Here is a 25,950-nt window from a genome sequence, read left to right as displayed (position 1 = left end):
CAGGTTTTAGTGGCAGGATCTTTCACTGGAGCAGTGGCAGACAGGTTTTGGAGGTTTGGCCTGAGGACAGACCTGGGAGCTAGGAATGGTCAGGTGCTGATCTTCACTGTGATCCTGATCCTTTTTCTGCTTTTGTTTTAATACCTGCAAAATAGAAGTCTAGATACAATGAAATTCAAATGCATTGGGATTTGATGAGGAGGCTGCATATACAGAGCTAAGCTGTGATCCAGGTTACTTTAAGTGGGTAGGCATAGCTGTAAATTTAGCCAGCTCAGCCTAAAAGTCTTGTGGAGTGCACTTGCCACTGTGCAGTGCACTTCACATTTCTCACTAACTGCTCTTCAGAATATTCTGGCTTCTTACCAGAAACTACTGAAAGAGCTATCTTTTTATCTACACTAAGGTGTGTGACTGCCACATCTGCTCCCCCTCCCACTGTATTGACTTGTGCTCTTCTGCAACCAGCAGCCTCGCTGGCTTTATCCCTGGGGAAGTCCTTCATGCTCATTCGGGAGCCCTGAAGACTCCTTCATTTCCATTCCCTTTCACACTGCCCGATCTCTCTCCGAGGTCTCGTGGTGTGGCCTCCGTAATGGGGATCAAGGAGGGTCAAGGACAGTGGTATTCCCCTGGGAAGCTGTCTGCATCGTGGCTCCAGTGGCTGGGACTGCTGGCTGAGCGCCTCATGACCGCTGCCCTTTGCTTTACCACTTCTGGGTCGGGCATGGAGGGTCCTTCATGTTCCCTGCCCTACACCCACAGAGGAACGGTAGCATCCTTGCAGTCCTGACTTCTGATGGCTTTCAACAGATGTCCCTAAATCAAAGTGCATGTTTATATGCACAAAGAAGCAGCTTAGCTTTATGAGTTTTTTGGATATATTTATGAATAATGAGACCATCCCAGAGAGAAGAGAAGGTGGGGAGTTTAACAGCATTGCCCCGGATGGATAGATGGGAAAACCTGAAAGAACAGAGGCACAATCTGTGTCGTGTAGTGTTTTAGCCAGCCAAAGGTCAGTAGGGGTTGACAGTAAGGGATGTTTATGACTGGCCCCTCGCATCTCTTTAAAGCTTACCTTGTGCATTTGGAATTTGATCCAAAGCCCAGTGGGGCAGGTGGGAGCTGTTGTTTTGCGGAGGTCGGTGGACCTCGGACCACGACGGTGGTAGCGTGCTTCATTTTTCAGCTCTAACTCTGACTTTTTTTCCTTTACTGTCTGCTAAGAGTTTATAAGTACCTGCTGCTTTTATATGCTGTCAGCCTGTAGAGCCGGGTACATACGGTGCTTTAGCTATACAAGAGAAGATGCATTAATAAGTAGGAGTCTCGCTCTTTTGTTCCTTTGTCCTTGTATACACCAGTGTTTATGGTGGTCAGTGCTTTCAGTGACTGTGTTAAAGAACTCCCTGGGCTCAGATCCGTGGCTGCCTGTAACCTTATTTTATTAATGCAGTGAGTGGGTGTGCCTCTTTCGGTCAGCAAGCCAAGTATCTTGCCTTCAACTTCAGCAGAGTGGATGAAAAGCAATGATTTTTTAAAATGTAAAAAGTCTGAAGGTAGAAATCGGATCTGTTCAAAGCTGAATTTGAAATTAGGCTTCTACATAGGATGTTAATCTCTACTGTAATCTATTGAAGCCACTTAAATGAAAACCAAATAAAATTCAAGCTTTGTATGTCTGCTGCCTGGAAGTGTGAGAGAGTATCAGACCGCTGACCTGGCAGAAGGAGCTGGACCTAGGAGTTGCTAAGCTGCTAAATGAGCTTTTGGTAATGATGAAGTTGCTTTTTTTCATGTCATTTTTTTCAAGTACTTGACTTCAGCGTCTCAGATTCACTCAAATTTGATAATCAGTTGGGAATTAGAAACTTGCCTCTTCCAAACTCTCTGTAAGAGGAAGGTATGAAATGTTCAGATCTTCCAATTGCTGAAGGAAGTTGTGACCAGAGGCAGAAGAATAAATTGTTTACAGACAATACTTTCCTTGTTCTCTTAAATAGCACATTTTAAATAAGAAAATATCTTGATACTTTTCTTTAGTGTATCCTACATATTTCAAGTTTGTTTAGCATGCATTTTGATTGTTATTTTGGGGAATTTTTAATTATAATGGCTGTCAAATGAAACTGGACATACAAATAAATACAGAACATCACTCACCACTTCAACGTAAAACCATAAACACCGAGACTATGAGTAAGCATATGTTCAGTTACTAATTTATTTTTAAGTGTACAAACAAATCTGGATGATCCTAGTACATTTCCTGATTGGCAAAAGCATATTAACAAATGGGAGCCAGTCTTTCTGTAAGATCATATTAAGTACAAATGCACGATAAGGTTAAATTGGGTTCAGGCTGTGTTGCCTTGAGTGCTAGTGTAAAAGAGCATTAAAGGCATTTTCCCCTGAACATCCATCTTGCGGTTCTGGCTCTCAGTTGCGGGCAGGTGCAGCTGGAGTGGCAGGAATGATCGCTGCCTCTCCGCCGCCCGTACTGGTCTACCCATGGTCTCGTTCCTATGGCGGGGACGATTGAATGATGTGTCTCTGCTCCTGAGATGCTGTGATTTATACACTGACTTGGTAATGGGAATGGATGTTGATTTCCACCAAATTTAGGCCGTAGCAACAGATGTGCAGTCGCTGCCGAGCTCCCTGCTCAGGGTGAGTAGACAGGGGATAGGCAAGCCGCTTTGGGAGCCATAGCTTAGGCTCAGAGGATTTTCTAGGAGGAATGTGTCCCTGAAATCACAAACCTGCTGCGGGAGGAGGTTATGGAGGGACCACTGGTCTGCTGGGATGCAGGCTGCGAGGTATCTTCTGCGTGCTTTTCAAGCGGTGCTCTATGGAGCCTGTATCAAGGCAATCCTAGCTGAAGGCCAGGATGGGGATGCAGAAGGTGGCTCACACAGTAACGGAGGTTGTCACAATCCTACCCAGAGGCAGATAATGGAGATGTGCCCGTGCCTGCCTCTTCTATCTAGACATCCCCGCATAGCAGCTTTCTTGCATGGTTTTTGTGTGGCTGTTAAGCTCAGTGCATTAGATATCACCTGCCAAAACCTTTATTAAGGATGATCGTGAATTGCTGAAAAGTGAAGAAATTCAGGCTTGTTTCCCATGGCAACTTTAACTTGGCACTCTTGTGTGTAAGTATTACAGTGGAATATTAATCTGCCATTACCTGTGTTCATGCAGCTTAGGCTTGGGTGTAGTTTTAAATACCTAGTTCTCAATTCAGCTTCTTACAATGCATTCTAGAGGAATGCCATTAAAAATGCGCGTAACACTGTGACTTAAGGTCTTTTTTTTTCCTTTTTACTAAAAGTAAGTAAAAAAAAATATATTTATCATCTCTTTGCCAATTATGGCTGTTGTTATGCCATTCTTCTTATGTCAGAAAGCTTTAAGTTCTTAGAGCGGCAGGAAATAGTTCATATAAAAGCTGTTTCAGATGGGTTTTTTTGTTCACATTAATTTTTTGAACAGTCTTTTGAAAAAACTTTTTGAGGCCTCGTAGCTAGTTCCTCTGAACAGTTAAAAATTTTGCAAAGAGCACATGAATATCCATAGCTCAACATCCTACGAGGTGCATCTGAAATTAAAGACATGCCATTCTTTTTTAATCATATTTTCCATGTGTCGTGTGCTTCATTGCAATTCTGTCGGACTGTTGTGAAATCTTATTTTGACCAATATGGAGAATAATGTCTTTATTTTGATACGTCTTTGATAAAAGATGGAGAGAGAAGACCAGCATTTCGGAGAGGCTTCTGCAGGGTCTGAGACACCAAATGCCGTGTAGCCCTCAAAAGCTGCATTCTCCACGGCAGTGATTTTGCCTTGGAGACCTCCCTTGTTCTCCCAGTAAGTGAGGAGGACCTTGCTGTGACCCATATGAATCTGACAGGGCAGGTTATGGCTTCAGGCAACAGAATTAGCTGTATTTATTTAAAACCCGATGAGCTAGAGAACATGAACGGTTACTGAACCCAAATCTCCTGGAGAGCACAACCACGAGACCACCACGCAAGACATCTGATGTATGAAAAAAATTCAAAGCAATTTCTTATTTAAAGATATACACCCAGCATTATTATAGCCACAAGCCTAAAATACCAAGGCACTCAGGTGGCCAATTGCTGCAGTCCTAACCTGACCCAACCTGCTTACCTTTCGGCTGGTTATTGACAGGCCGATGAGATGACTACTTTAAAGCAATCAGTCATGTTGCCCTTTCCCTCGCAGCCTGCGGAGACCCCACATCAGTTATGCATCCCGGCCTGCAATTCCCCACCTGTGCTGTTTGAACACTGTATCCTTAGCTGTGCAAACATTACACATCGTTTAGGTGACAAGTTGCAAAGTTAAGTAGACTTGTTGTTACAGCAGAAAGTAGTTGAGCGGCAGTCACCCTGAAAAGAAAAGATCCAGGCTAGCTCAGGAATGTGCGAGTCTGCTGAGTTGTGTTTAAAGGTTTGTTCGCCTCTCCGTAAAGCCGCTGATGAGGGTAACGTGTGCTGCTGGAAATGTTCACACCACGTGCATTTCTGAAGTGAAGGGAAGGGGTGCCACAGGTTTGTACGTTCACTGTGCTTGTCCTGCTGTGTGTATGGCCCTGTACGGTCGCTGATGGTCGGTATGTGCCTGCTGCTCTTTCGCAGCTTCTGAGGCAGGGGTGGTATTTTGCATCCCTCCCAGCATGATGTTTTAAAAACAGGCAGTATTATTCCGTGGTGTGGCATCTATCTAGCACTGCATGGGGACGCCACTTTTCAGGCTGCTGTGGTTCCTGGGGAATGGTCTTTGCTGCATTAAGGTGGTCTTTTCTTAGTTTTGAACAAAACCTTCCTGATAAAGAGAAAGTGCAGCTCAGCTCTTTTGGTGAGAAGGGCACAGGACTTGCCTAAGACTTGTGCTTTTCTTCCCGTTTGTGCCAAGATGGCTGTGCAACCATCCCTGTGTTGTCTTTGTTGGTCTGTGCACTTGTTAGCTGGCAAAGTAGCTCTTGTTATGTTATTTAGTTCCTCTCTGCCAGGCAGAAATGTGCTGTCAACAGCAGCTAGTTGTGATGTCTGTAAAACCGTGGGTGTTCATTTACATGCACTAGCATGCCCTTTCTACCCATCCCAGATGTTTTAGTGTTGCTGGGAACATTGATCATTTGTGCTGCTCAATATCAGGTGAAGAGGTTGGGTCTTGAAATGATTTGATAATTCTGCAACGGGGACTGCACAGGCTGGTTGCCTGTGGTAGAAAGGAGCGGACGTGAAAAAGGATATAGCGTAGTTGTCATCTTGCAATGGAAAGGTAATATTTGGAAATGGGTGTGCACTGTTTTTAACCTGGTTTGAGTACTAAACTTCCCCCAAACTGTCAAGCTTAAATTGTTGTTGGCTGTGGCAGCGGAGATTTTCTGGGTGGTTAAATATATGTCAGTAGTGCTTGAAGAAGGAAGTTGAAGTGTTGATGTCCGTTGGTCTGTATTTCTCTTCCCAGGTGTGGAAAGAGGAGGGAGATTCTGCCTTATTCTTGATGTCTGGGTGCTGCTGGAAAGATCAAAATAGCTTTGTGGGTTTTGGCAGGTGTCGTGGTTTAACCCCAGCCGGCAGCTAAGCACCACGCAGCCGCTCGCTCACTGCCCCCCCACCCCTGGGATGGGGGAGAGAATCAGGAAAAAAACCTCGTGAGTTGAGATAAAGACAGTTTAATAGGACAGAAAGGAATGAAAAACAATGATAATGATAATAATATGACAATAGTAATACTAAAAGAATTAGAATATACAAAGCAAGTGGTGCACAATGCAATTGCTCACCACTCGTTGACCGATGCCCAGTTAGTTCCCGAGCCGCGATCCCCCTCCCAGCCAGCTCCCCCAGTTTATATACTGGGCATGATGTCATATGGTATGGAATAGCTCTTTGGCCAGTTTGGGTCAGCTGTCCTGGCAGTGTCCCCTCCCAGCTTCTTGTGCCCCTCCAGCCTTCTTGCTGGCTGGGCATGAGAAGCTGAAAAATCCTTGACTTAGTACTACTCAGCAACAACTAAAAACATCGGTGTGTTATCAACATTATTTTCCTACTAAATCCAAAACACAGCACTATACCAGCTACTAGGAAGAAAATTAACTCTGTCCTAGCCGAAACCAGGACAGCAGGTGAGATGATGCTGATGGTGAGAGGCAGGAACCAGCCTGGGAGCAAATGACTACCAAAAGTTTTGTTCAGGATGGCAGGACAAGGGTTGTGAGCCAGCTGTCAAGATTTTGGGTACAGTGGCAGGTATGAAAGAAGTCTCAAAGACCACAGTGATAAATTTAGGGGGAAAACGTCCTTTGCGAGACATGTGGATCCTCCTTTTCTTGGCCCTATAAGAAGGGACCTCAGCTGTGGAAGTGCTTCACTTTGGATTCCATACTTTAAAAAAAAAATTGAGACTATTTCAAGAGGGTGCAAAAGAGAAACAGTGAATGTGACCAGGGGTCTGCAAAGCACAACTGTGAGTGCAGGCTGGATGGCATTGGGGTTGTGTTTAGTGCTGTGACGAGAGGGGTGTGTATGATGAGGTCTTGAGAAGGGCAATGTTCTGGCCTGTGTCCGCTGTGGGTAGGAAGAGCAGTCAAGAATTTAAACAACAGCAAGGGAAATTCTGATTAGACATTAGGAAAAACTTCCCAATGATAAGACTAATGAAATAGGAGGATAGAGTGCCTGGGGAGTATGTGAGTCTCTCTTATTGGAGTCTGTAAAAACAGCCTAGACAAAGTCAGAAATTATTTAGGGGGAGGTGATGCTGCCCTCGGGCAGGTGCATGGACTAGATGTCTCTCTTAAAGCTCAAGCTCCTGGAGGCATGTGATTAGATGGGAATTTCAGCTTCTATTAAAGAAAGAGAAATGGTCCCTCACCCTCACAGTTGTAAGGAAGCACCTGGAAATAAGAGCCAGGTTTGATGCCAGTGCAGAACCCAAAATGCAACTCAGATTTTATCTTTGAGGAAATCCAGCCTTTGACATTGGGTTCCAGTGCCTGAGTGTTGCGAGTAGGCAGTGAGGTTCACCTAAGAGCAGGGGGAGGAGGAAACCTTGGATATTCAATGATCGGGCAGCAGAATTTGTCTTCATATCAGCTTATCCCAGTGTTTCATGATCTCTCCATATTCCTGACAGTTCTCTTGTGTTTCGATTTTGATGTGTATTTCCCTTCACGCTTTTCTGGGGTATAATAGTTGTTTAAATGTATTAAATTGTTGGGGGGGTATATATATATACTTTAAGCTAGGTAGTGATGGAAAAAGAAATTTGGGGGTCAGCTGCTTCCCTGAAGACCTTTTGACAGGGTTAATCAGTACACAGAGTAACTTACCCGGGATAGAAGCACTGAGAGACTCCTCGCTGTGTGTGCAGGTAGGCATCCTTTGGAAAGTCAGCATAGCCCTGATTCAGCAGAAGTCCTGCTGTCCCCCACTGCAGAGGTGTTGCCTTTATGGTACTTGTTTTGGTTAGTTTAATAAAAATTTAGAAGTGGGGAAAAGACCTATGAGGTCATCTTGGTTACTGCCCCTGAGGGCCAGTGCAAGGCTGCTCACTTGGAAATGGCTTTAGTTAAAATAATAATTAAGGTAGAGGATGGAAACTGGGGAGGCAGATCTGTTAGGCTAGTGCTGTCCTTACTATGTCCCTTTTCGATTTTAATTGCCTTAGAAAAAAAGGAAAATCACAAGGCTTTAAAAGCTCTGATTCTTCCTGCTCTTCAACCCCCGCCCCCTCCCCGATCTTGGAGGCATCAACTCTCATCTGTCAAAGTGTAAATCAGCAATTAAAACACAAACAGCGAAATGCCAAAGATGACCCGAAGCACAAAGCAACTGACAAACAAGTCCAGACAAATCGGCGGATAATTTATAAGCATTGCCCTAAAATCTAATTATTTGGCAATTCGAATTTGCAGCCGGCCAGGGCTGTGCAATAAATTTAACCCGCCATAAATTATTTAGGAGCAGCCCGTGGTGTAAATCAAAAACACGAGTGTTTGTTTAAGAAATAAGCTCCTTGTGCATAAAATGACTTTTTTTCTTTAAGGGGGGGGGTGGGGTGGGAAGCATCCCTGAACAAAATGAGCTGATGCTGTGTCCCTCCACGGAGACTCCCTTGCCTCTTTCTGCCCTTACCTATTTTGAAGGTGTAAAGGGGTCTTTTGGTAGGAAGTTTTATGCTTTTCCTTATCAGAAAAAATCCCTTTCTCTCAACAACCTCTGCTTGTTTTTATTGCATTTTGAACAGCCAGCTCTGATTTTTATGGGCATCTTTTATTCTTGTGTTTATTAAACTTCTTCACATGGGGGTGGGAGTAAGGGATAAATTATTCTCTGGTAGTTTTTGAACTGAATAGGCCACACGGTCTTCCTCAAATATATAACTCAGTGTCCTGAAGTGTGCCCTGTCCACTTCGTGTGTGGGCTTCTGGATTAAAAGGTTTTGAGAGCCAGGAAGTTCTTGCCAGGCACTATATTCTTTTTGTCTAATGATGTTAGTACTCCCTGGATCCAAAAGGATAGGCAAAAAGATTCCTCTGTGGGAATTAGTGTAACTTCAGGTGCTTTCTTCTCTGAACTCCAGAGATCTGTCCATTACAGGAAATCATTTAGCGAGTATAGTTGTGTGCTTGTTCATTTCTTTTATGAGCAAGAAGATCAAGACAACTGAATTTGTGCATCCCTGCTCCCGTGTTAAAGGGAGGGGAGTTTCATTTAGGATGGTTGGGTAAGGAAGGGCGGGGTTTATAGCAGTGCTTTCACATGCCCTTATGAATTTTTCAAATCTATCTTAAAAAGAAGTCCCTAGCCATTCCGCAGTTACCCTGCAGCCTCCTGCTGCTGCTCAGCCCACTGGCCTGGGACAGCCAGGTTGCACGGGAGGCTTCCACCTGGGACCTCTTTCTTTTTTGGAAACTTTTTTTTTTTTTTTTAAAGGCAAAAATTCTGAGCAAGCTGTCACATAGATTTGCTTGAAGTACCGTGAAATCATAAATGCAAGATTGTTGTAAAGAGAATGGACCTGGTAATGGATATGTATAAGCCTCCGGCTCTGTAGATTCCTATTGTTACCATGTTTGGGGGCGCAGCTGAGGGGAGGGACAGGGTGCCGATGTCTTTTTCTTTAAGCGTGTTAATATTGATTTTAGAAGGTCTGTGTTCCAACAATATAAATGCAAATGCCTGTAATTGGGAGCCGCGTGCAGAATTTCTCAACAGAAAACATGTTCAACTTTTCATGACAATGAAAGGAAAATAAAAAGCCGCTTATTTATTGCTGGTGGTTTGAATCCTGGATTTCCTTTCAAGTTACTTTGCAGTGCTAAATAAAATACCTAATTGCAGTGCTCGCAAAATTCAAATGGGTACATTTGTTCTTCTGGTAGCTTGCGGCTATTTGCAGCCTCTGGACACCCTCAACATTATTTCGGCACATCCATAACTTCTAGTTGTGCTATAAGGAAAAGCTGGGGGGGAGCGGGGGGAAGGACTTAGAAGCCCCAAATGCTGCTGGCACAAATCACTGCTGAAGTTGGAACATGTACTCATTGTGGGAAGTAGAAAGAGGTGAGGATCTCAAGGTAGTGCTTATGGATGATGAGACTCTGATAAAAGAAAGGAAGTGTCAGTGAACCTCTCCTTTTAATTCCCTTGTGCCGCTCTCCTCCACCTTTCCCACCTGGGAAGAAGCAGCGAAGGTCCTTGACCATGGAGATGGAGCTGAGCGTGTTGAGCTTACTGGGCTGCTGTGAAATGTGAGAGAGCGCCCGGCTGCCTTCCTGCATTGCGGTCTGTTAGGGGGTTGTGTGTGTGTGTGTCTAAGTGCTCACCATTTCATAATAATTACTAATGAAATTCTAGATCTGTAATAACATTTTGGATATCTAAAACAAACCATATGCTTGTAAAAAAAAAAAAAAAAAGAGAGAAAAAAAGTGGAAACAGATCAACTTTAAGCCATAAATTCTTGGTAATAGAGGCCTCTTCCCCCCCCCTTCTGTTTATGTTTGATAGATATTTTTGTTTCTGCAGGAATGTCAACTCTTAATTTCATGATGTATCATGGGCTTAAGAAAATTGAATTTAATAAAGGCAAAAGATGAATGGCACCTTTAAAGGTCCCAACACTTGTCTTTATTAGCAGGACAAACTGCAGAGTCTCCAAACACTGCTTCTCTCCAAATGAAAGTTTAAATGAAAAGTACAGCAGTGTCACAGGTTAAATTTCATTGCAGGACTGGCTAACGTCGTTAGTGAGGAGTGGGGCTGATTTCATGGGGCTGGTATCTGTTGCCTTAGATACCAGTGGAGCAAACACTGCCAGAGACTGGAAAAATCTCCACTATAGGAAGCGTGCAGATAAACAGCCTTTTGGGAAAGGTCCTTTACCACTTGCTTCAAAAACTGACCAAATAAGCCCAAAAGAGCAGCTGCGCTTTCTCCCAAGACGCTAGAGTCCCTCCTGGGGTTCCACCCCGACTCCTGGCCACGTGCTTCCCACAGACCTGCAGTAATTCTGGATATTTTTAAATTTTCCACATTTTTTTAGTACGGCTTTTTATTTCCTCCGTCTGTCTTAATCCGACCCTCCTGGAAGTGCTTTTTGCCTTTGGTTCTGGAAGACAAGCAACGCCTTTGTGTATCAGATCAGCGGCAGGGCTGTCTTTCAGTCTCGCTTTGCATCCAGCCACTTGATGGCCCCTGAGGATGTTTCTGGTCCCTTAGGACCGATCTCGGCATTGCAACGCAGCCCTGCTGTGAAATCCAGCCGGTGCGTGTCCCTCTCCGGGAGGGGGACGCTCCTCTTGCCCTGCCGTGGGCTTGCCCGCTTCCATGGTCACCCCCTGGGTGGGATGCAGACCTAAGGGGCAACGAGCTGCCCCAGCCCGGTTTGAAGGATGGGGTGGTGTTATCCTGGGGTTAAGCCTGGCTCTGTTACGATGTCCTGTCCATTGGCTTCAAACTTTGCAGTCTGTTTTCCTTCTGAACAGAAATTTGGTGCTTTCAGAGCCTATCTGTGGTAGCTCTTTTGAAGGGAGGATCAGCTGTGTCCAGCGTTTCTTACTCGAGTTTCTTGTGTTTCCACGCATCCTGCTGGGTGGCTGAAGCTGGTGAGTTTGGCTGCACCACAACAGGCAATCTGGGCGATGCTCAGGTGTTTTGCCTCTGTGTCCTCCTCCCCTTCTAGCCGAGGAGTCGAGTTTCATCTCTTTCCTGGGGAAATTTGGTGACTCCTGGTGGGGTGGTATGGCCGTGGGGAAGGATGCGCCCAACCCTCTGCTCTGCCTTAGCTTACATGGCACACGCAGAGTGTGGCACAGCCAACCGTGGGGCAATGGTTAAGCCCTGCATCCTCTGCAGCTTGACTGCTCGGTGTCTACACCTGGGCCCTTCAGCACTGTTAACACTTTATTTTATTTTAATTTTTTTTTTTTAACTTTCCATCTCAGTGGCGTGTGCTCCCCATGTGCCCTGGTCTCAGCTATGTGCCTGCTGCTCTGGGGAGCTGCTCTGCTGCAGCCACAGGCTCTGTCCACCATGGAAATTGGGTGTTTCTCCTGGCTATTTAAATTATTTGTTGTTTCCATTTACCCACCCAGCTTCTTGCCCTCCCTCTGCCTGCCGGGGTGATGATGTCATCAGCTCATATGTATGACCTCATGATAATTTCCACCTGTGGGTCATGAGGGTTGCAGCTAGGGTCCAAAAACTGTGTTAGTTCCTCTGCAGCGGCTGCATTTTCCACATGCTAATTTTACTCACAGGAGTTGGATTTTTTTTTTATTTTTTATTATTTCTTATTTGTCTCTTCCAGATGTTTTCAGGCAGTTTTTTTTGTTGTTAAACTAATTCCATTCATGTTTTAAAAATTTATGAAAGCGCTAATAAAAATGTCAAAGTGGTAAAAATGTTAGCTTTTGCTCTGCTTTGATTAAATTTTGCAAACTGTTTTTGAATATTAAAAAGCAATATTTTTTTTATTCTCTCTCCCTCTCTCTGTTTCTCTCCAGAAGTGATTTGAGAGGCTTGTTGCATGGATATCACTCAGCGGGCTCATTTGCACTCCAGAACCTTGGTGCCATGCATCTCTATTAAATAACATAGACAAATTATTCTTTAAAGACACCAAACAAATTGTCACTTCTCCTCTTACATTAAACTGGAAGGAGGAAAGGGAGTGGAGAAGGAGGGGGGCGAACACAAAGGATTTTATCGCTTTTATTCAGTGGTTGGCTTTTTTAATTTCATGTATATTTTTTAATAATTGAGAAATCCATTGCAACTGGATTTGTTTAAACTTTTTATTAACAGGTCCATGTAAATTTTTGATTGCTGATTATTCAAATCATTGAACATTCTTCTGATGAAGGAATGTTTTTATTTCCCTGTCGGCATGAATTGGCTACAAAGAGGGAAATGAAGCAGGGCTTGCTACTGTGCCATATCCCGTAGGGATGGATTTGGGGGGGGCTTCCAGCTCCTCTCCTCTACTCTGTTGGAGGAGAGCAGTGCACCTCAGCCTCTCCTGGGAAGGAGGTGCTTCATGCAGTAGCTCCTGTTGTCTGTCTGGTGGTGTCCTCCAAAAGGATGGCAAGGTGGAGAGGATGGGACTGGTCTTGGGGAGGGCGCAGCCCCTGGGATGTCCTTGCTAAACAGACGTGAGCCCATTGCAAGTACGTCTGCATGTTCCCTGGGTAGTGTGTGCAAGTGGTGCTAGACCATCTTCCTTAGGTTCAGCTTAGGCAATAATGTGTGCAGTTGCAGTGCTGAGCACAGAGTCCTCCTTGCTGCCAGTCCCGGCTGCGATGAGCATCAGCACCGTCCTCCTCTGTGCTCACGGCATTGGATGTGCTCTGTGCTCCGGCACTGCTTTCCCACTTGTATTGCAGAGCTTTGTGTTGGGCTTGGTTTTGTTTGGGACTGTCAGGCCCCTCTTTTTACAGCCAGCTTGCTAGGCGGGATCATTTCCAGCTTCATTTTTTGTTTGTTTTAAATGAACAGCTGCTTTTCTTTTTGCCCTATTCAGGAAATCATCGAATTCCCTATCCTGAAGCTGAATGGCAGGACGATGGAGATCGAATCCACCTTTCACATGTATGTTCAGCCTGTGGTGCATCCCCAGCTTACGCCCTTCTGTACAGAGGTAAAGTGCAAAGGTTCCCTGGTGCTCCAAGAGTCTCCCTGGGAAGCAGGTTTCCATTGCACCAGGGGTTGGGGTCGCCTCTTCACAGTGCAGCTGCAAGGCAGCGTGTCATGCCAGCCTCAAGTTAAGGACAAGGGAATCATTTCTTGTCATTGCAGTAGCATGTAAAGACCTCAGTTTGAATTCATAAATAACTCTAGCTATGATCTGCTAAGATAGTTGTATTTACGACTAACGAACATCTAACTGGGTGACCACAAAATAAAAGCACTCATGTTAGCTGATGCTCAAAATCCTGTAGCTTCTCTGTGAGCTCTTCGTGATTTTGCCATGCTGCTCTTTGGTGGGGAAGGTCAAAGAAAGCATGGTCCGAGGGAAGAAAGTGCCGTACAGCTGCGTGGTTCAGAGGCTCTAAATGACTCTCCCATGGGCCTCCCTGTTGGGATTTGATGAGTCCTTCAGAGTGGTAGGATAACCCATGTCTGTATTTTTAAGACTTTCTTTTTGATGTTGTGCTTGTGGGGGCACTTGAAACGATAGCTGGAGAAGTGGCCTCTTGTTACTTGGTTACTCTCATTGCTGAGAACAGCTGCTCTCGAGCTGCGGCCACCTTTCCCCAGATACAGATGAGAGGATGAAGGTAGTAAATGTGATCCTTGAGGGTTCAAAGGAATGGGGGGCAGGGGTTGTTTTTTGGGTTTTGGTTTTTTTTTTTCATTTAACACAAAAAGTTAACTGTTTCTGCAAGTGCATTCTTCCTCCCTGCTGTAACCATCAAAACAAAGTTTAAGCTCCTTTTGCTTTGGGCTTTTTTTCCTGTCACTCCACTGGTTCGATGTTGGCCGGCGCAGCAACTACAGTACTGACTGTGGGAATCAGGGTATCTAAGTTCTTCGTTCTGTCCCCGTCTCATCTGGGATCATCGACACCGTGGTGTGTTTTCCCAGACCTCTGTGGCTGCAGGTTTAAGCCCTTGAAGTGCTTGTCCCGCCTGTACTGACTTGATGAAAAATGACTCCTCTGTGTTAGGTGAAGTCCCCTCCAGGACCAACCAGCCCCTTCCATATTTCCACGTTGTAAAAACAAATACTTTTTTTTATTCTCTTGTAACTAAAAACCATCTGAAGGTGTTTTATTTAAACTTAAAAAAAAAAAAAAAAAAGGACTAAGCACAGAAAACATTGTTCCCAGGAGAGGGGCTTTCAGAAAGCTATAAATGTGTGAAAACAGGGTTATAATGGAAATGGTTTTGCAACCTTAATGCTAGAAGGCTGGACAACTACTTTGGCTGTCCTTATCCCCATGAGACTTGCTGGACACATGCTTGTACAAATGTGATAAATCTCACAGCTTGCACCAGATCTTTGCTAAAGCAATGTCATCTTCTAGAGTAGAGCCCAAATTGTCCGTTTTGCATGTCATCTAAATTCTAGAGAGAAGTCGTCTCACTCATCAACTCCCACCAAAATTCCTTTTCCTGGAAATTCCTCTGTTGCGTCCTTCCCCTCGCTGCTAAAGGTTGCAGCTCTGTTTTTGCATGAAAGTCTGCATGACTTGCTTCGTGTGGCTGTCCAAGCTGAACGGAGCCTTCAGCCTGCTGCAGCCTGAGGACATTGAGAGGTTCTCTGGATGCTGAGCTTTGTGACCAAGACGTTCAGCCCATCTAATGCTCTTGCACCGTGGTGCCAGTTTCTCTGTCTTCTCTTGCTCACGGGAGTCTGGAGCAGCTGTTTGTGTCTCTGCAGGTTTGTGTCTCCTGCGTGGAACCCTCAAGCAAGCGAAGCCGTGTGTGTGTGCTGGCTGTGCGTTTGCAGGAGTCCCCAGGATGGGCATGGGTGTCCCAGCTGCAGCGTTGTGCTGCAGACTCTGCTGCTGACCTTGGTCTGGTGTCTTGTGTCCAGAGTTGGATAAAAATGGGCAGTGCTGAGGCCAGCAGGCAAAATGATCGCAGACCGCCCACCTGTGTGTATCGGTGGCACAAAATGGTCCAACTTGCCAGGTTTGGCAAGTTCTCTGTTATTAACAGCATGGGTTGGGGAGCTGGTTTTAATCCTAGCCTGGAAGCCACTGGCTCCTGGGCAACTTCCCCCACTACGCCCATGCTGCTCAGTGTACAGCATGGCCCCTGTCCCTCCGGGCTTGGCGGTCCCCCTGCCTGTTGCAGGGGCTGCCATGAGGTCCAGGGAGTGGGATCATGCTGGAGGGGTAACTGGGCTTGTCCCTGGGCCCTGTATCTGGGGCTGACTTTGAAACCCTGCCCTAAGAGCCACAGGTGACCTGGTCGTACTGAGGACCCTACTAAACAGTTGCAAAAATGTCCTTTTGTATTTGCAGCCACATTTTTATGGAGTCTGTAGTGGCTGCGTAGAGACCTGTGGGGTCGGTGGCTCCTGCTAGGCAGGCGCAGGGGTCAGCCCTGTGCTGTTGGTGTAGGTTCCCTTGAGACTCTGGGGACACAGCCAGGACGTGCTGCGTGTCCAGCTCCTGTGGAGCTGCTGCCTGCACAGCTCTAGTGCTTGCCATCGACTTTCAGCTGGTTTATGTTTTCTGAAAAATACCCATTTTGCTAAATGCCAGTAAAGGACTTTGTCTAGGCACCTCTACTTACGAAGGGTGAGATTTATTGGCCTCTTTGTCTACAAAGAAAGACCAGGCCTGATTATCAGATTGTACGCTAGAGACAAGTGCTTAGGTAATCAGCAAACTGTCTTGGAGTAGAAATACGATGGTTTCCCAGATAAACTCTGTAGGAAAAGCAGTGTTGTTGACATTACATGGGAGCCTGTCTGCTGTGCTGCTGCTTTCCCCTCTCCCCTCCGCTCGCTGCCTTTGCTGTGTGTGGGAGGATTACCGGGGTTGCTCGACATTACTCCTTGGGTCTGGAGGACCTCTCACATCCCTCTTCATTCTTGAAGAAGACAGCACAGCACAGGAAGGGTGTCTGCAAGGGTGGAGAGCTCGTGGTCACCCTCAAGGCATCCCTTTGCTTAGCTTTTGGTGTGTCTGTGCTCTCCCCTGGCTACAGGAGGTTCTTCCGACTCCTCACACCAATGGCCAGGAGCATGTCTTCCAGTGCTGGCTCGCTCTGTAGCCCTCATCTGGTCCCCTTTCTCTTGACCTGCTTCTGTAAAACAACGGGTCATGAGGCTTGGTTATGATGAGAGGTGTGCTGAACTTTTAGACAGAGGAGGTGGAAAGTGCTTGCAAGTGGTTACAAGCTGTTGTTAGGTATATAAAGCTCATCATGCCCTTTTGGAAGATGCAAGTGGTTTGTCTGATGCCCAAGAAAGTTCATGCCAGGAGCTTAAGTGAAAGGTTCCCTCTACGCAGAAGGTGCTTGTACAGGCTTTTTCATGGTACTTTGCTCTCTTTTTATGATTAATTTTTATTGATTTTTTTTTTTCTTTCCCTGAAGGAACAGACAATAAAAGTACAAAAAGATAAATGCCTTATAGCTTGTTTATGTTCCCAAGTACCATGTGCTTCTTGGGATCACCAGTGAAACTTTACAATTGTGCAGTTTTATGTTTCTATACTTTATCAAAGCTGCAAGACCAGATAATGCAGCAGAGACCCAATGCACTAGGTTGAGTGTTACAGATGGACATAACTGATAACAGAAAGGATCAGAAAGGGTGAGAGAGTAGAAAATCTGGTCCCTTTTGAGCACTCTCTGACCTGTATTGAAATGTACCCATGGAGCAGGTATATCCCTTTGTATTTGTGTGTGCAGTTTCTGCAGCATGAATCTTGCGTGCATGTGTGCTTGGCGATGTGTTCTTGTATGGGTAAGTTGGTACTTTGCTTGGCCTGGCAGGGAAGGTGGGAAGGGATCTTGGGCAAGATCAAGCAGTGACTCTTTGGTGGGACCTCTTCAACCACCTTCCCGTCCCTCCCTCCTCCTGATGGGAAATGTCTGGATGAGGCCATTTCACCCTGTCCTTCCGTGGCCATCAGGGGTGTGGCGCTGAACAGATGCAGTCCTGAAGGTGCCCGGAGTGGTAGAAGCTGTTTACATCAGTGCTGGCCATGATACCGAAAGGTTGCCTGTCATCCTTAGTACAGGAAAGACATGGATGTGTTGGAGCAGGTCCAGAGGAGGGCCACAAAAATGATCAGAGGGATGGAACACCTCTCCTATGAGGAAAGGCTGAGAGAGTTGGGGTTGTTCAGCCTGGAGAAGAGAAGGCTCCAGGGAGACCTTATTGCGGCCTTTAAATACTTAAAGGGGGCTTAAAGAAAGATAGGGACAGACTTTTTAGTAGGGCCTGTTGCGACACGACAAGGGGTAGTGGTTTCAAACTAAAAGAGGGTAGATTCAGACTAAATATAATGAAGAAATTTTTTACGATGAGGGTGGTGAAACACTGGAATGGGTTGCCCAGAGAGGTGGTACATGCCCCATCTCTGGAAATATTCAAGGTCAGGTTGGACGGGGCTCTGAGCAACCTGATCTAGTTGAAGATGACCCTGCTCATTGCAGGGGGAATTGTACTGGATGACCTTTCAAGATCCCTCCCAACCCAAACTATTCTATGATGCTATGATCCTTTCCCAAAAGCTCATCTTTCAGCCACTTCCAGAGGTTTGATTTGAGCTGCCCTCTGAGAGGCAGAGCCAGTGCTTTGCAGTAGATGAGCTGTCCACCTCTGCCAGGCAAATGTATGGAGAGAGAGACAGGCAAGAAAAGCAAAAAGCAAGCCAGTGAGCTTTGAAAACTGCTCTAAAGAGCCGTGCATTAATCTTTCAAATCTGTTTGCCTCTCAGAGTATGGGAAGTCTGTAGGTAGCAGCTGTTCCCCAACTAAAATAGAGATTAATATAAAAACAGTTTCTGGAATATAAAAGAGTGTCTGTGTCCCTCCACTTCCTTAAAATTCCACCTCATAATGGCTTGATGAACTTGAGAAACCCACCTAGAGGAGCTCTGCATTCTTAAAATTAAAATACTTTCCCTAAAAGGTATATATTACCATTCCATGGAAGTCACTATGAGAAAATAATCTTTCCACTTACAGCTTATTCAGTGAGTCAGGTATTTGGTATTCATTAAATGTAATTACAGTTTAATTGGAGTTTAATCTCTTTTTTTCCCCTTCCTCTGAGTTCAGTGCTGTAAGCCAAGCAGCCAAAGAAACAGAGAGGTAGAAACCATTGAGCTTCTTTCAGTTGCCACACATTTAATAAAGCAGAGCCCTGTGGTTTGTGAGAGGGCTTATGTTTTACAAGTAGGTTGAGCTGGTCTGCGTGGAAGAGTTACTCCTGGGTGGTGGAGGGGGCTGTCAGCACCTCTCGACTGGATGCTATGGCTTCTGGCGGCTTGGATGCGTGTGCAGACAGCAGGGCATGCTCCTAGGCTGTGTTTGACCTTTATTTTATGAAAACCTGTGAGATGTGTAGCTTCAGGAAAGTGCCATATGAAGTGAAATCCTGTAGTGTGCACTTGTTTTAATAATGATTTTTTTAATTACTTGGGTGCATTGATGGCAAGCTACTGACCTCCGATATTCAATATGTTAAAAGACAGTTTTGTCAGTTGGAAGGCAGACAGAAAAATTATCTGTTTTCCATGTGCCTCAAGCTATCCTGGGCAGACACAGGCAGAGGCCCATGAGACTGCATCTTTTTATGCATGTGTCTAGCTTTAAACAGCCCAGCAGTCCAGGTAGTCAGTAGGACTATCTGTTGGCAGGACCTGTTCCTAAGGAACCTCCTGAAAAAGAGTAGACCAGCGTTTGGGAAGAAAGTGGTTTTCTTCAGATTTCATTTGGTTGTTTTAAATACAATTTCGAAATGCAGAGGGATGCTGTGATGGACTATGGGAAAGCACGCGTGCTGGCTGCCCAGTGCAGGGAAGGATGACTGTATCCACTCTGGGTCTCATTTACCAATAGTGGTCTATTCTGTTCATCTAACACTGTACAATTTTGGTGTCACTGCGACAGCAGGGGGATGACCAGAGACCCCAGTAGTTACTGCTGCCTGTGTAAGTCAAGGCAACATCAAAACTGGTGAAATGCATGTTGAAAAAGGGCAGGATTTTGGGCATCGTGCCAGTACATGAAGCAGAGGGCAGCGGTTTCCCTGCTGAGAGTTTGCTGTTTCAGGGTGTGGGTAGGAGCCCCCCTACATTTCTGTGTTTGAGATGAAGCTGTGCCCTTGCCTGTGGCTGGGGAGCTGCCAGGGTCACTCTGCTGTGGCTGGCTCCTCAGCAATGTCCATGTGGGTCACAGGAGTGTGTTTTGGTTGCAGTGAGATGGACAGGAGAGGAGACCTCTCTAATGATCTTTTGAGTGCTGCTCTGATGCCTGTTTTCTGTTTGTCTCTCATTTCAGCTGACTGGGATTATTCAAGGCATGGTGGATGGGCAGCCGAGCCTCCAGCAAGTGCTTGAGGTAAGCAAAGTAACCTTTAGTTCCCGAGCTCTGACCTCTGGTCCTGTCGTCCCCTCTTCATCTCTTTCACTGCACCCTCCCCTTGCTGAGAATCGAACCGCGTAATTTGACTATGATTACAGCTTCATTAGAATAACATTTGCTGTCACGTTGGTGACACGCTGCTGAGAGTATTGAACCATTGATCTGTCATCTCCAGCTGTTCATGTCAAGGGTGCTGACAAGATATCCAAACTCCTGCCAGTAGATAGGAGAAGAGGCGATTCTTGCTTGAGCCAGTTTTAAAGCAGCAAGACATTGCTCGAGACCACTGCTCTGGGAGCTTCTGCCTTCATTTTCTTTCCCCTCCCTCAGCACTTTATTAAATTAATTTTTTCTACCTATTTAAATGCTCAATAATACATGTAGTATAGAAAGAAAATGCCTCTAAAATCTAATCTGGAAGATGTGCGAATGCAGATATAGCCCTAATAATGCCATCTGTTTAATGTTGAATTCCTACAGCATTTAGGGCTTAATTAGCTTGGAAGTATTTTTCCATCAATAGCTTTTGTTGGTAGTCAAATAGTGAAGGAAACCTCCTCAAGCAGAGCCCGCTTGGGCTGCAGGTTGGTGTTCGATGCATTGTCTCTGTCAGGATTTCCACTGCTGTGTTACCTAATTGTTCCTAATCAGAATAATTGCAACAATTGCTTATCTGAGGAAATCAAATTAAAGGCTTTAAAATCCTCCATGGAGACAGCACTTCATGGGCACTCACATCAGGGAGTGTAGAAAGGTTACCGCTGCTGTCCCTCGCTCCGGGGAGCCTTGTGCGGGGCTGGCTGGAAGGTCCCGGCAGCCCAAGGGAGGCGAAAGTGTGGCTGAGAGGCTGGATGCTGCTTTGGGGAGAGCTTTACTCCAGAGGGCTGTTGTACAGTAAGTCGCAGAAGGAAACGCTGTCCTCTGCAGGAAAGGCTGCAGCAGTGACACGGGGCCGAAGACGGTGCTCTGCGAAGGTGACATCTTGCATCCATGCAAACCCCCAACTCTCCCTGGTGCTCTCCAGAGAGCACCTAGCAGCGGTGCATGTCTGTAAGCATACGGATGCCTGTGCCTGCTTCCCCAGGAGAAAGAGCCCTCTTTGCCTGGATGGGTGAATGTACATCGCTGCTGGAGTATTACAGAAAATGATTCATTCTGTTTCTTCGGGAGCTTCTTAGAGCGTGGAAACATTTCTGTAGATTTTTTTTTATTTGGACTGAAAAGGTGTTCATACAGCAGCATGTTTCTAGGTTAAAATGAGATTCAGGTCAGGCAGCTTCTGGAGCATGCTAGTTTATTCAGGAGCGGAAGGTGTCAAGAGAGGGAAAAGAGGAGGGATTTCTCTTGCTGAAGCACTGGAAATGCTGCTAGTGAGGCTGCATAATAGCAGCTGATTGTCTGTCACCTGCCACCGGAAGATTTTGCACACGTCATTTGCTAGTTCTAGCTGGAATAAGTGTCTGTGCAGGGGTTTTAGTCGAGGTTAGTTCCTCCTGGTTAATCCCCGTGGTGGATTTGCATCCTCCACATTAACGTGGCCCATTTCTGAAGTGGATCCAGAACATCCGTCCTTATGGGAAGTTGATCAGGAATACTGGATTCACTTTAAATCCACACTGTGCCCTGAACAAGCACCTCCTCAGAACTGTAAGGAGGAAAGAGAGACCCAGCCTGGAGAGGAAGGGGACGCGTGGCTTTGCTTGTTACTGCTGCAGAGTGCCTGTGTGTGCCCAGCCCTTCCGTTTCTCTCCCTTTCCCATATCCCCTTGGAGCTGTATGAATTGGAGCATGTGAGAAATACTGTAGGTGAGGGATGCCGTCCCAGGATGCCTGTGTTTTCTCCTCACTGGAGGGGACAAAAGTTACGCTCACTAGGAGCCCATTTTGTACAGGGAAAGGAAAAGTGGAGGAGGAATGCCAGGTAACAGCACAGTTGTATTGTCCTGTTAACACTGCACAACTTCCATCCCCACGAGCAGAGCTGCTGCGGTGTCTGATAAGATCATCTCTGCACTGGTTGCCTGATGTCTCCTATCAGAAATCTTCAAAGGTCCAAACGTGCTGTTGTTGAGACGGCAAGCAAAGAGAGAAGAGAGAGAGGGAGAGGGTGGATAAGATCACAATTTTCTTCTCTCTTGATTGCAAGCAGCTTATCTGAGTTTAACTGTTGTGGCTCGGCCTGTCTCTGCAAAACTCATCCCCTTTTCTTGCCTTCCTTTCAGAGGGTTGACGAGTGGATGGCGAAGGAAGGCCTCTTAGATCCCAGCGTCAAGTCGATTTTTGTGACCTGTGGAGACTGGGATTTGAAAGTGATGTGAGTATGGAAGGGGAGGGAGATTTTTCTGGGCTTTATTGCTCCATGCTTGCCTGTAGTGCATACGTCTTTGTCCTTACAAGCCTCTGACTGTCCCTAGTCTTTGTTTCTTAGGGAAATTGTTGTTTGCCATGCATAATTGGGAGTGGAGGGTTGTTTAAGGAGACAGGTGGGTGCTGGGCATAGTGCAAGATCACTGCCTAGGATATTCCCTATAGCGAATGAATCCTTTCAGAACCCCAAGAAAGGTTTAAACTGGAGCTTTGTGATGTTTTCCGTTTTATCCAATGTACTTTCCAAAGGGATGGATATTTCTGAGCGCATACGTGGAACTCTGTTTCTGTACACCCAAATCAAGCAATGGTCCTTACCTGACTTCCGCATGCAAGGCTTTCTCTCTGTCATCTTGGCACACTAACAGGATGTGAATCACAGAGTAGTCTTTGGAAAGAGAGTACAAGCCAAGTCTGGCATGCTTCATCGGTGTTCTTATTGTTAAGGTCATCTTCATCAGGTGGGCGACTGTATCTGGAGAGTACCAGGTGGGGACCTGCACCGAGATCTGCAAGTGTCAGTGTATGTGCGTGTTTTGTTATGAAAATAGCTAGACCACCAACCTAAAAATGTTATTTAAAAAAACGGAGTTAAATGTCTAAGAATTAGATGAGTCTAATCTGTAAGGTGTTTGCAGATCAGTGTCATACTGTGCTGAATTCACTTGGATTCCTATAATCTCGCTTCAGCTTTTCATTTCCTCAGAGTGCTGGATAAAGACTGCTGTTGTTATCACACCGGTAAAGCATGGGCTTGACACATCCAATGCTAAACTGACATCCACAACTCGTTAGTAGTGTTACTTGGTTTTCACTGTGACGTGGGTTTCCCCAAGTCAGAAGCCTAAATAAACTGCACACAGTCTGGGAGCAATCAGCACCAGTTCTTCCCTGCAGAGTGGTCTTTGTAGAGTGGCAGCTCCTTCCCTCTTCTTGGTGTGATTAGTGAGACATGAGATATGAGGACTGAAGCAGCAGCACAAGCACTAGTGGAGATGAGAAATTTGCCATGCTCCAGACAGGAGTGTGGTATGCGAGCTTTTGAGTCAAAATCTGGGTCTCTGCTGGGGCCGTGTCCAGAGCTGGTATATATTGCCAATTCCTGTGTTACTGGTTTAAATTAAGAGTGAGGCTCATTTTTCTTTATATATCATGTTTAAACTTTTATTAGAGACCAGCACAAAGACAGCTGCAGGGATGTGCTAAACTTCTGTTTCTCATCTGTTCTCTTTTCTCAGTTCTTTACTCCTGTATTGCTGTTCTGAGAGTCCAGTTTACCACTTCCGTTGATGGTTGTGAGGAACAGAGTTCTCTTTGCTCAAAGCCCATCTTTCCATCGCTTTCATGGTGGGATAGCAAGGTTCCCAGATAACGACATCCTAACTTGGTGTCTGTATGGAGTGGGCAACCTTCTGGATGTTGGTTTTTGGGTTTGGTTTTTTTTTTTTTGCTTCAGAGCTCTGCAGTGGGCAAATAGAGGTAAAGATGAGCCCCATTTCTGGTGAGCTGTAGGGGTTGTGGAGTGAGCTGGCTCAGCAGGACATGCAGTTCTGGAGCAGAGATACTCAGTTCACCATTTGCAGTGGTCTCTCGCATGGATTGTGCCTCACTAGTCGTCTGGAAAAGAAGACTCCACTCCTGGCCATGAGGTTGCAGCGAGTGGTTCATTTCTCCCTCTTCTTTTAAAAAATTTTTTTAAACCATTAACTTCAGAATTCAATCCTGAAGCGTCTCCAGGGCAAAGCAGAAAATACATTTCGTGTTTCCAGCCACATGGATAGCGGGAGTCTGGCTGCAGCCGCTTGGTGAGTAGCACATCGCACCGCTCTGTTGCCGATTGGGTGCCGCAGCGTGTAGCGTCACATCTGATTAGCGCCGTGCCAGTGAATGAGGCTTGAGTGAAGACTCCCTGCCAGCTCTGACTTGTCTCATTTCCCATTACTTTTATCCGTCACCACAAATGCCGAGTCTCCCTCCTGAACTAATTAAGTTTGCGTGTGTTTAGACACATTGCCAAATAGGGTTTAGCAAAGCAGAACTGAGCATCTCTTTTTAAAGAGGGAAGGCAGAGAGCTGAAACAAGGCCGCTCAGACAGGGAGCTAGAGCCTCAGAGATGTGGAACATTCAGGAGGTATTCCAGGGAATCACCCCGTGCTTCCCTACAAGATTTGCGGTGTAGCTGGTGCCCTTTGCTACCGTGTCGAGACCACACGCTGGGCACAGAAGGCACTGGGGCAGTGGGAGGCGAGATGGTGCTGCTTGTCCATATTCGGAGGAGTGTGTTGATGGAAGCATTGCGTGGTAGAAACCCCACTGAGTTCCAGAGGAATTCAGGACAATGAGGTGAGTGCAGCACTTCCTGGCTTAGGGAGCAGCAACTTGGGGCAGGTCTGTTCCTAACTCTGCTGCTCCTTTTCTCAGCTTCCTTAGTAATGACAGCTGCTTGCACAGCTGCCTGTGAAGCAAGCTGCAGTCCTCTTACCCAGTGTCTCGTGTGGTTTGGAGTTCCTGTCCTCCATTGTCCTTAGCTCGGCTATTGGTGGGAAACCATGCAGCGTTGTTCCTGGCTTCTCCAGCAATGACCTGGGCATTTAGTTTGGCTTCTGTCTGCATGTGCTGTTGAAGAGCTGAGGCATGCTATCTTCTGGACAGGCCTGTCTACTGTGAGTGCTTCCAGTAGGTGCCACTGGTAGGTGCCAGGGCACTGGGAGGCACAGTGGGGTGAGCAAGCTGGATGGGAGGAAGTGGCTGGAACAAAGAGGAGGAATCTACAAGCCTGTCAATGGTGGATGTGGGGACAAGGTGGGGAAATAGCTCTGTCAAAGCCCAGAGTTGCAATATGTGTAGCACTCGTAGCTCAAAGAAAAGCACTAGAGGAATAACGATCGTCAAGGTCCTGCTCTCTGCTGATGGTGTCTAGCAGTATCTGAGTCTGCAGGATTCAAGATGGAAACTCAGCTGCTAAAGGACCTGTGAAGCCTCTGCTTGACTTGGGGATCTTCAGGGAATGAGGCACTGTGTGGCTACAGACTTGATTTCTCTTGAACGTTGGAGCTTTCTTGGAAGACCGCAGAGCTGTTTGTCTGACTTCACTGTGACAACAGGGAGCACTAGTCACAAGGAGCTGGGTGCCCAAAAGAGGACACCAAGCATCTAGGAAGGGCTCATGGAGGTTCAGCATGAGTCGAGGTCCTTGGCCATGCCACCAAAGGCTTTGTTGTGGGTGTGGTGCACCATCAGAAGGAGAGTCCCTGTTGGAGGGATTTGGTCACTGCTGGAGAGAGCCCACTGCACGAGAGGGCTCAGAAATGGAGCACTGATCCTCTACTGGCTGCGCTTGGATCAACTGGCTTTCAGCGCTCTGTGTCTGTGAACCAGGCTGGAGTCGGGGAGAGAGCAGCTCTCCTGCCACCCCTCCCCTTCCCTCTTGTTAAGATGCAATTTCTTTAATGAGGAAAACCTCTTGAGTAGGAATATCACCTTTCTGAAGGCTTGTCCTGACAAGGCAGTTCAAGCCGACAGAGTCGCATATCAACTTCAGCAAATATCAGTCACTCATTACAGAGACTCGTCTCCCCCCCACCCCCCAGCAACACCCCTCGTTCCCAGACAAGGGAATGAATCACACTCCTGCTCTTGAATACATCATGACAAGTCGTGGTTCTAATGAGAAAGGGCCATTCATTCTGGGTGGAAAGTTCCCTGTGTCGACACAGAAATCTTATTAATTAAAGAGAGCTACCTGAAGCAAAACATGAAAGGAGCACCAGACCTGCCAAGCTAAAATATGAGTGCGGATACAGCCTCGTTAGGCACACGGTCCTCAGGCCTCCGAGTGCTCAGCAGGAGGATTCCTTTAGCCTGTTGCAAGGAGCTATCCTCCAAGTTTAACAGCTCCAGGGATGGATTCAGATACCTGGCATAGTCTGCTTTAGTGCTTGGACCTTATCCTGCACCTAGGATGGAACTGCCACTA

At 46.2% G+C, this 25,950-nt stretch overlaps 1 protein-coding gene across 2 annotated transcripts in view; it reads left to right on the top strand.

Annotated features, from left to right (window-relative positions):
- Positions 1-25,950, top strand: part of ERI3 (ERI1 exoribonuclease family member 3) — a 136,269-nt gene that overhangs the window by 11,889 nt on the left and 98,430 nt on the right. For both annotated transcript variants that reach the window (XM_050901260.1, XM_050901261.1), the window contains exons 3-5: positions 13,072-13,188; positions 19,523-19,582; positions 21,829-21,920. In XM_050901260.1, coding sequence (XP_050757217.1) covers positions 13,072-13,188; positions 19,523-19,582; positions 21,829-21,920 — 269 coding nt within the window. The remainder of the gene's footprint in view (positions 1-13,071; positions 13,189-19,522; positions 19,583-21,828; positions 21,921-25,950) is intronic.

This window comes from Gymnogyps californianus, chromosome 8 (genome assembly GCF_018139145.2).
Source record: "Gymnogyps californianus isolate 813 chromosome 8, ASM1813914v2, whole genome shotgun sequence".
Lineage (NCBI taxonomy): Eukaryota > Metazoa > Chordata > Aves > Accipitriformes > Cathartidae > Gymnogyps > Gymnogyps californianus.
This window is presented reverse-complemented; position numbering and strand designations above follow the sequence as displayed.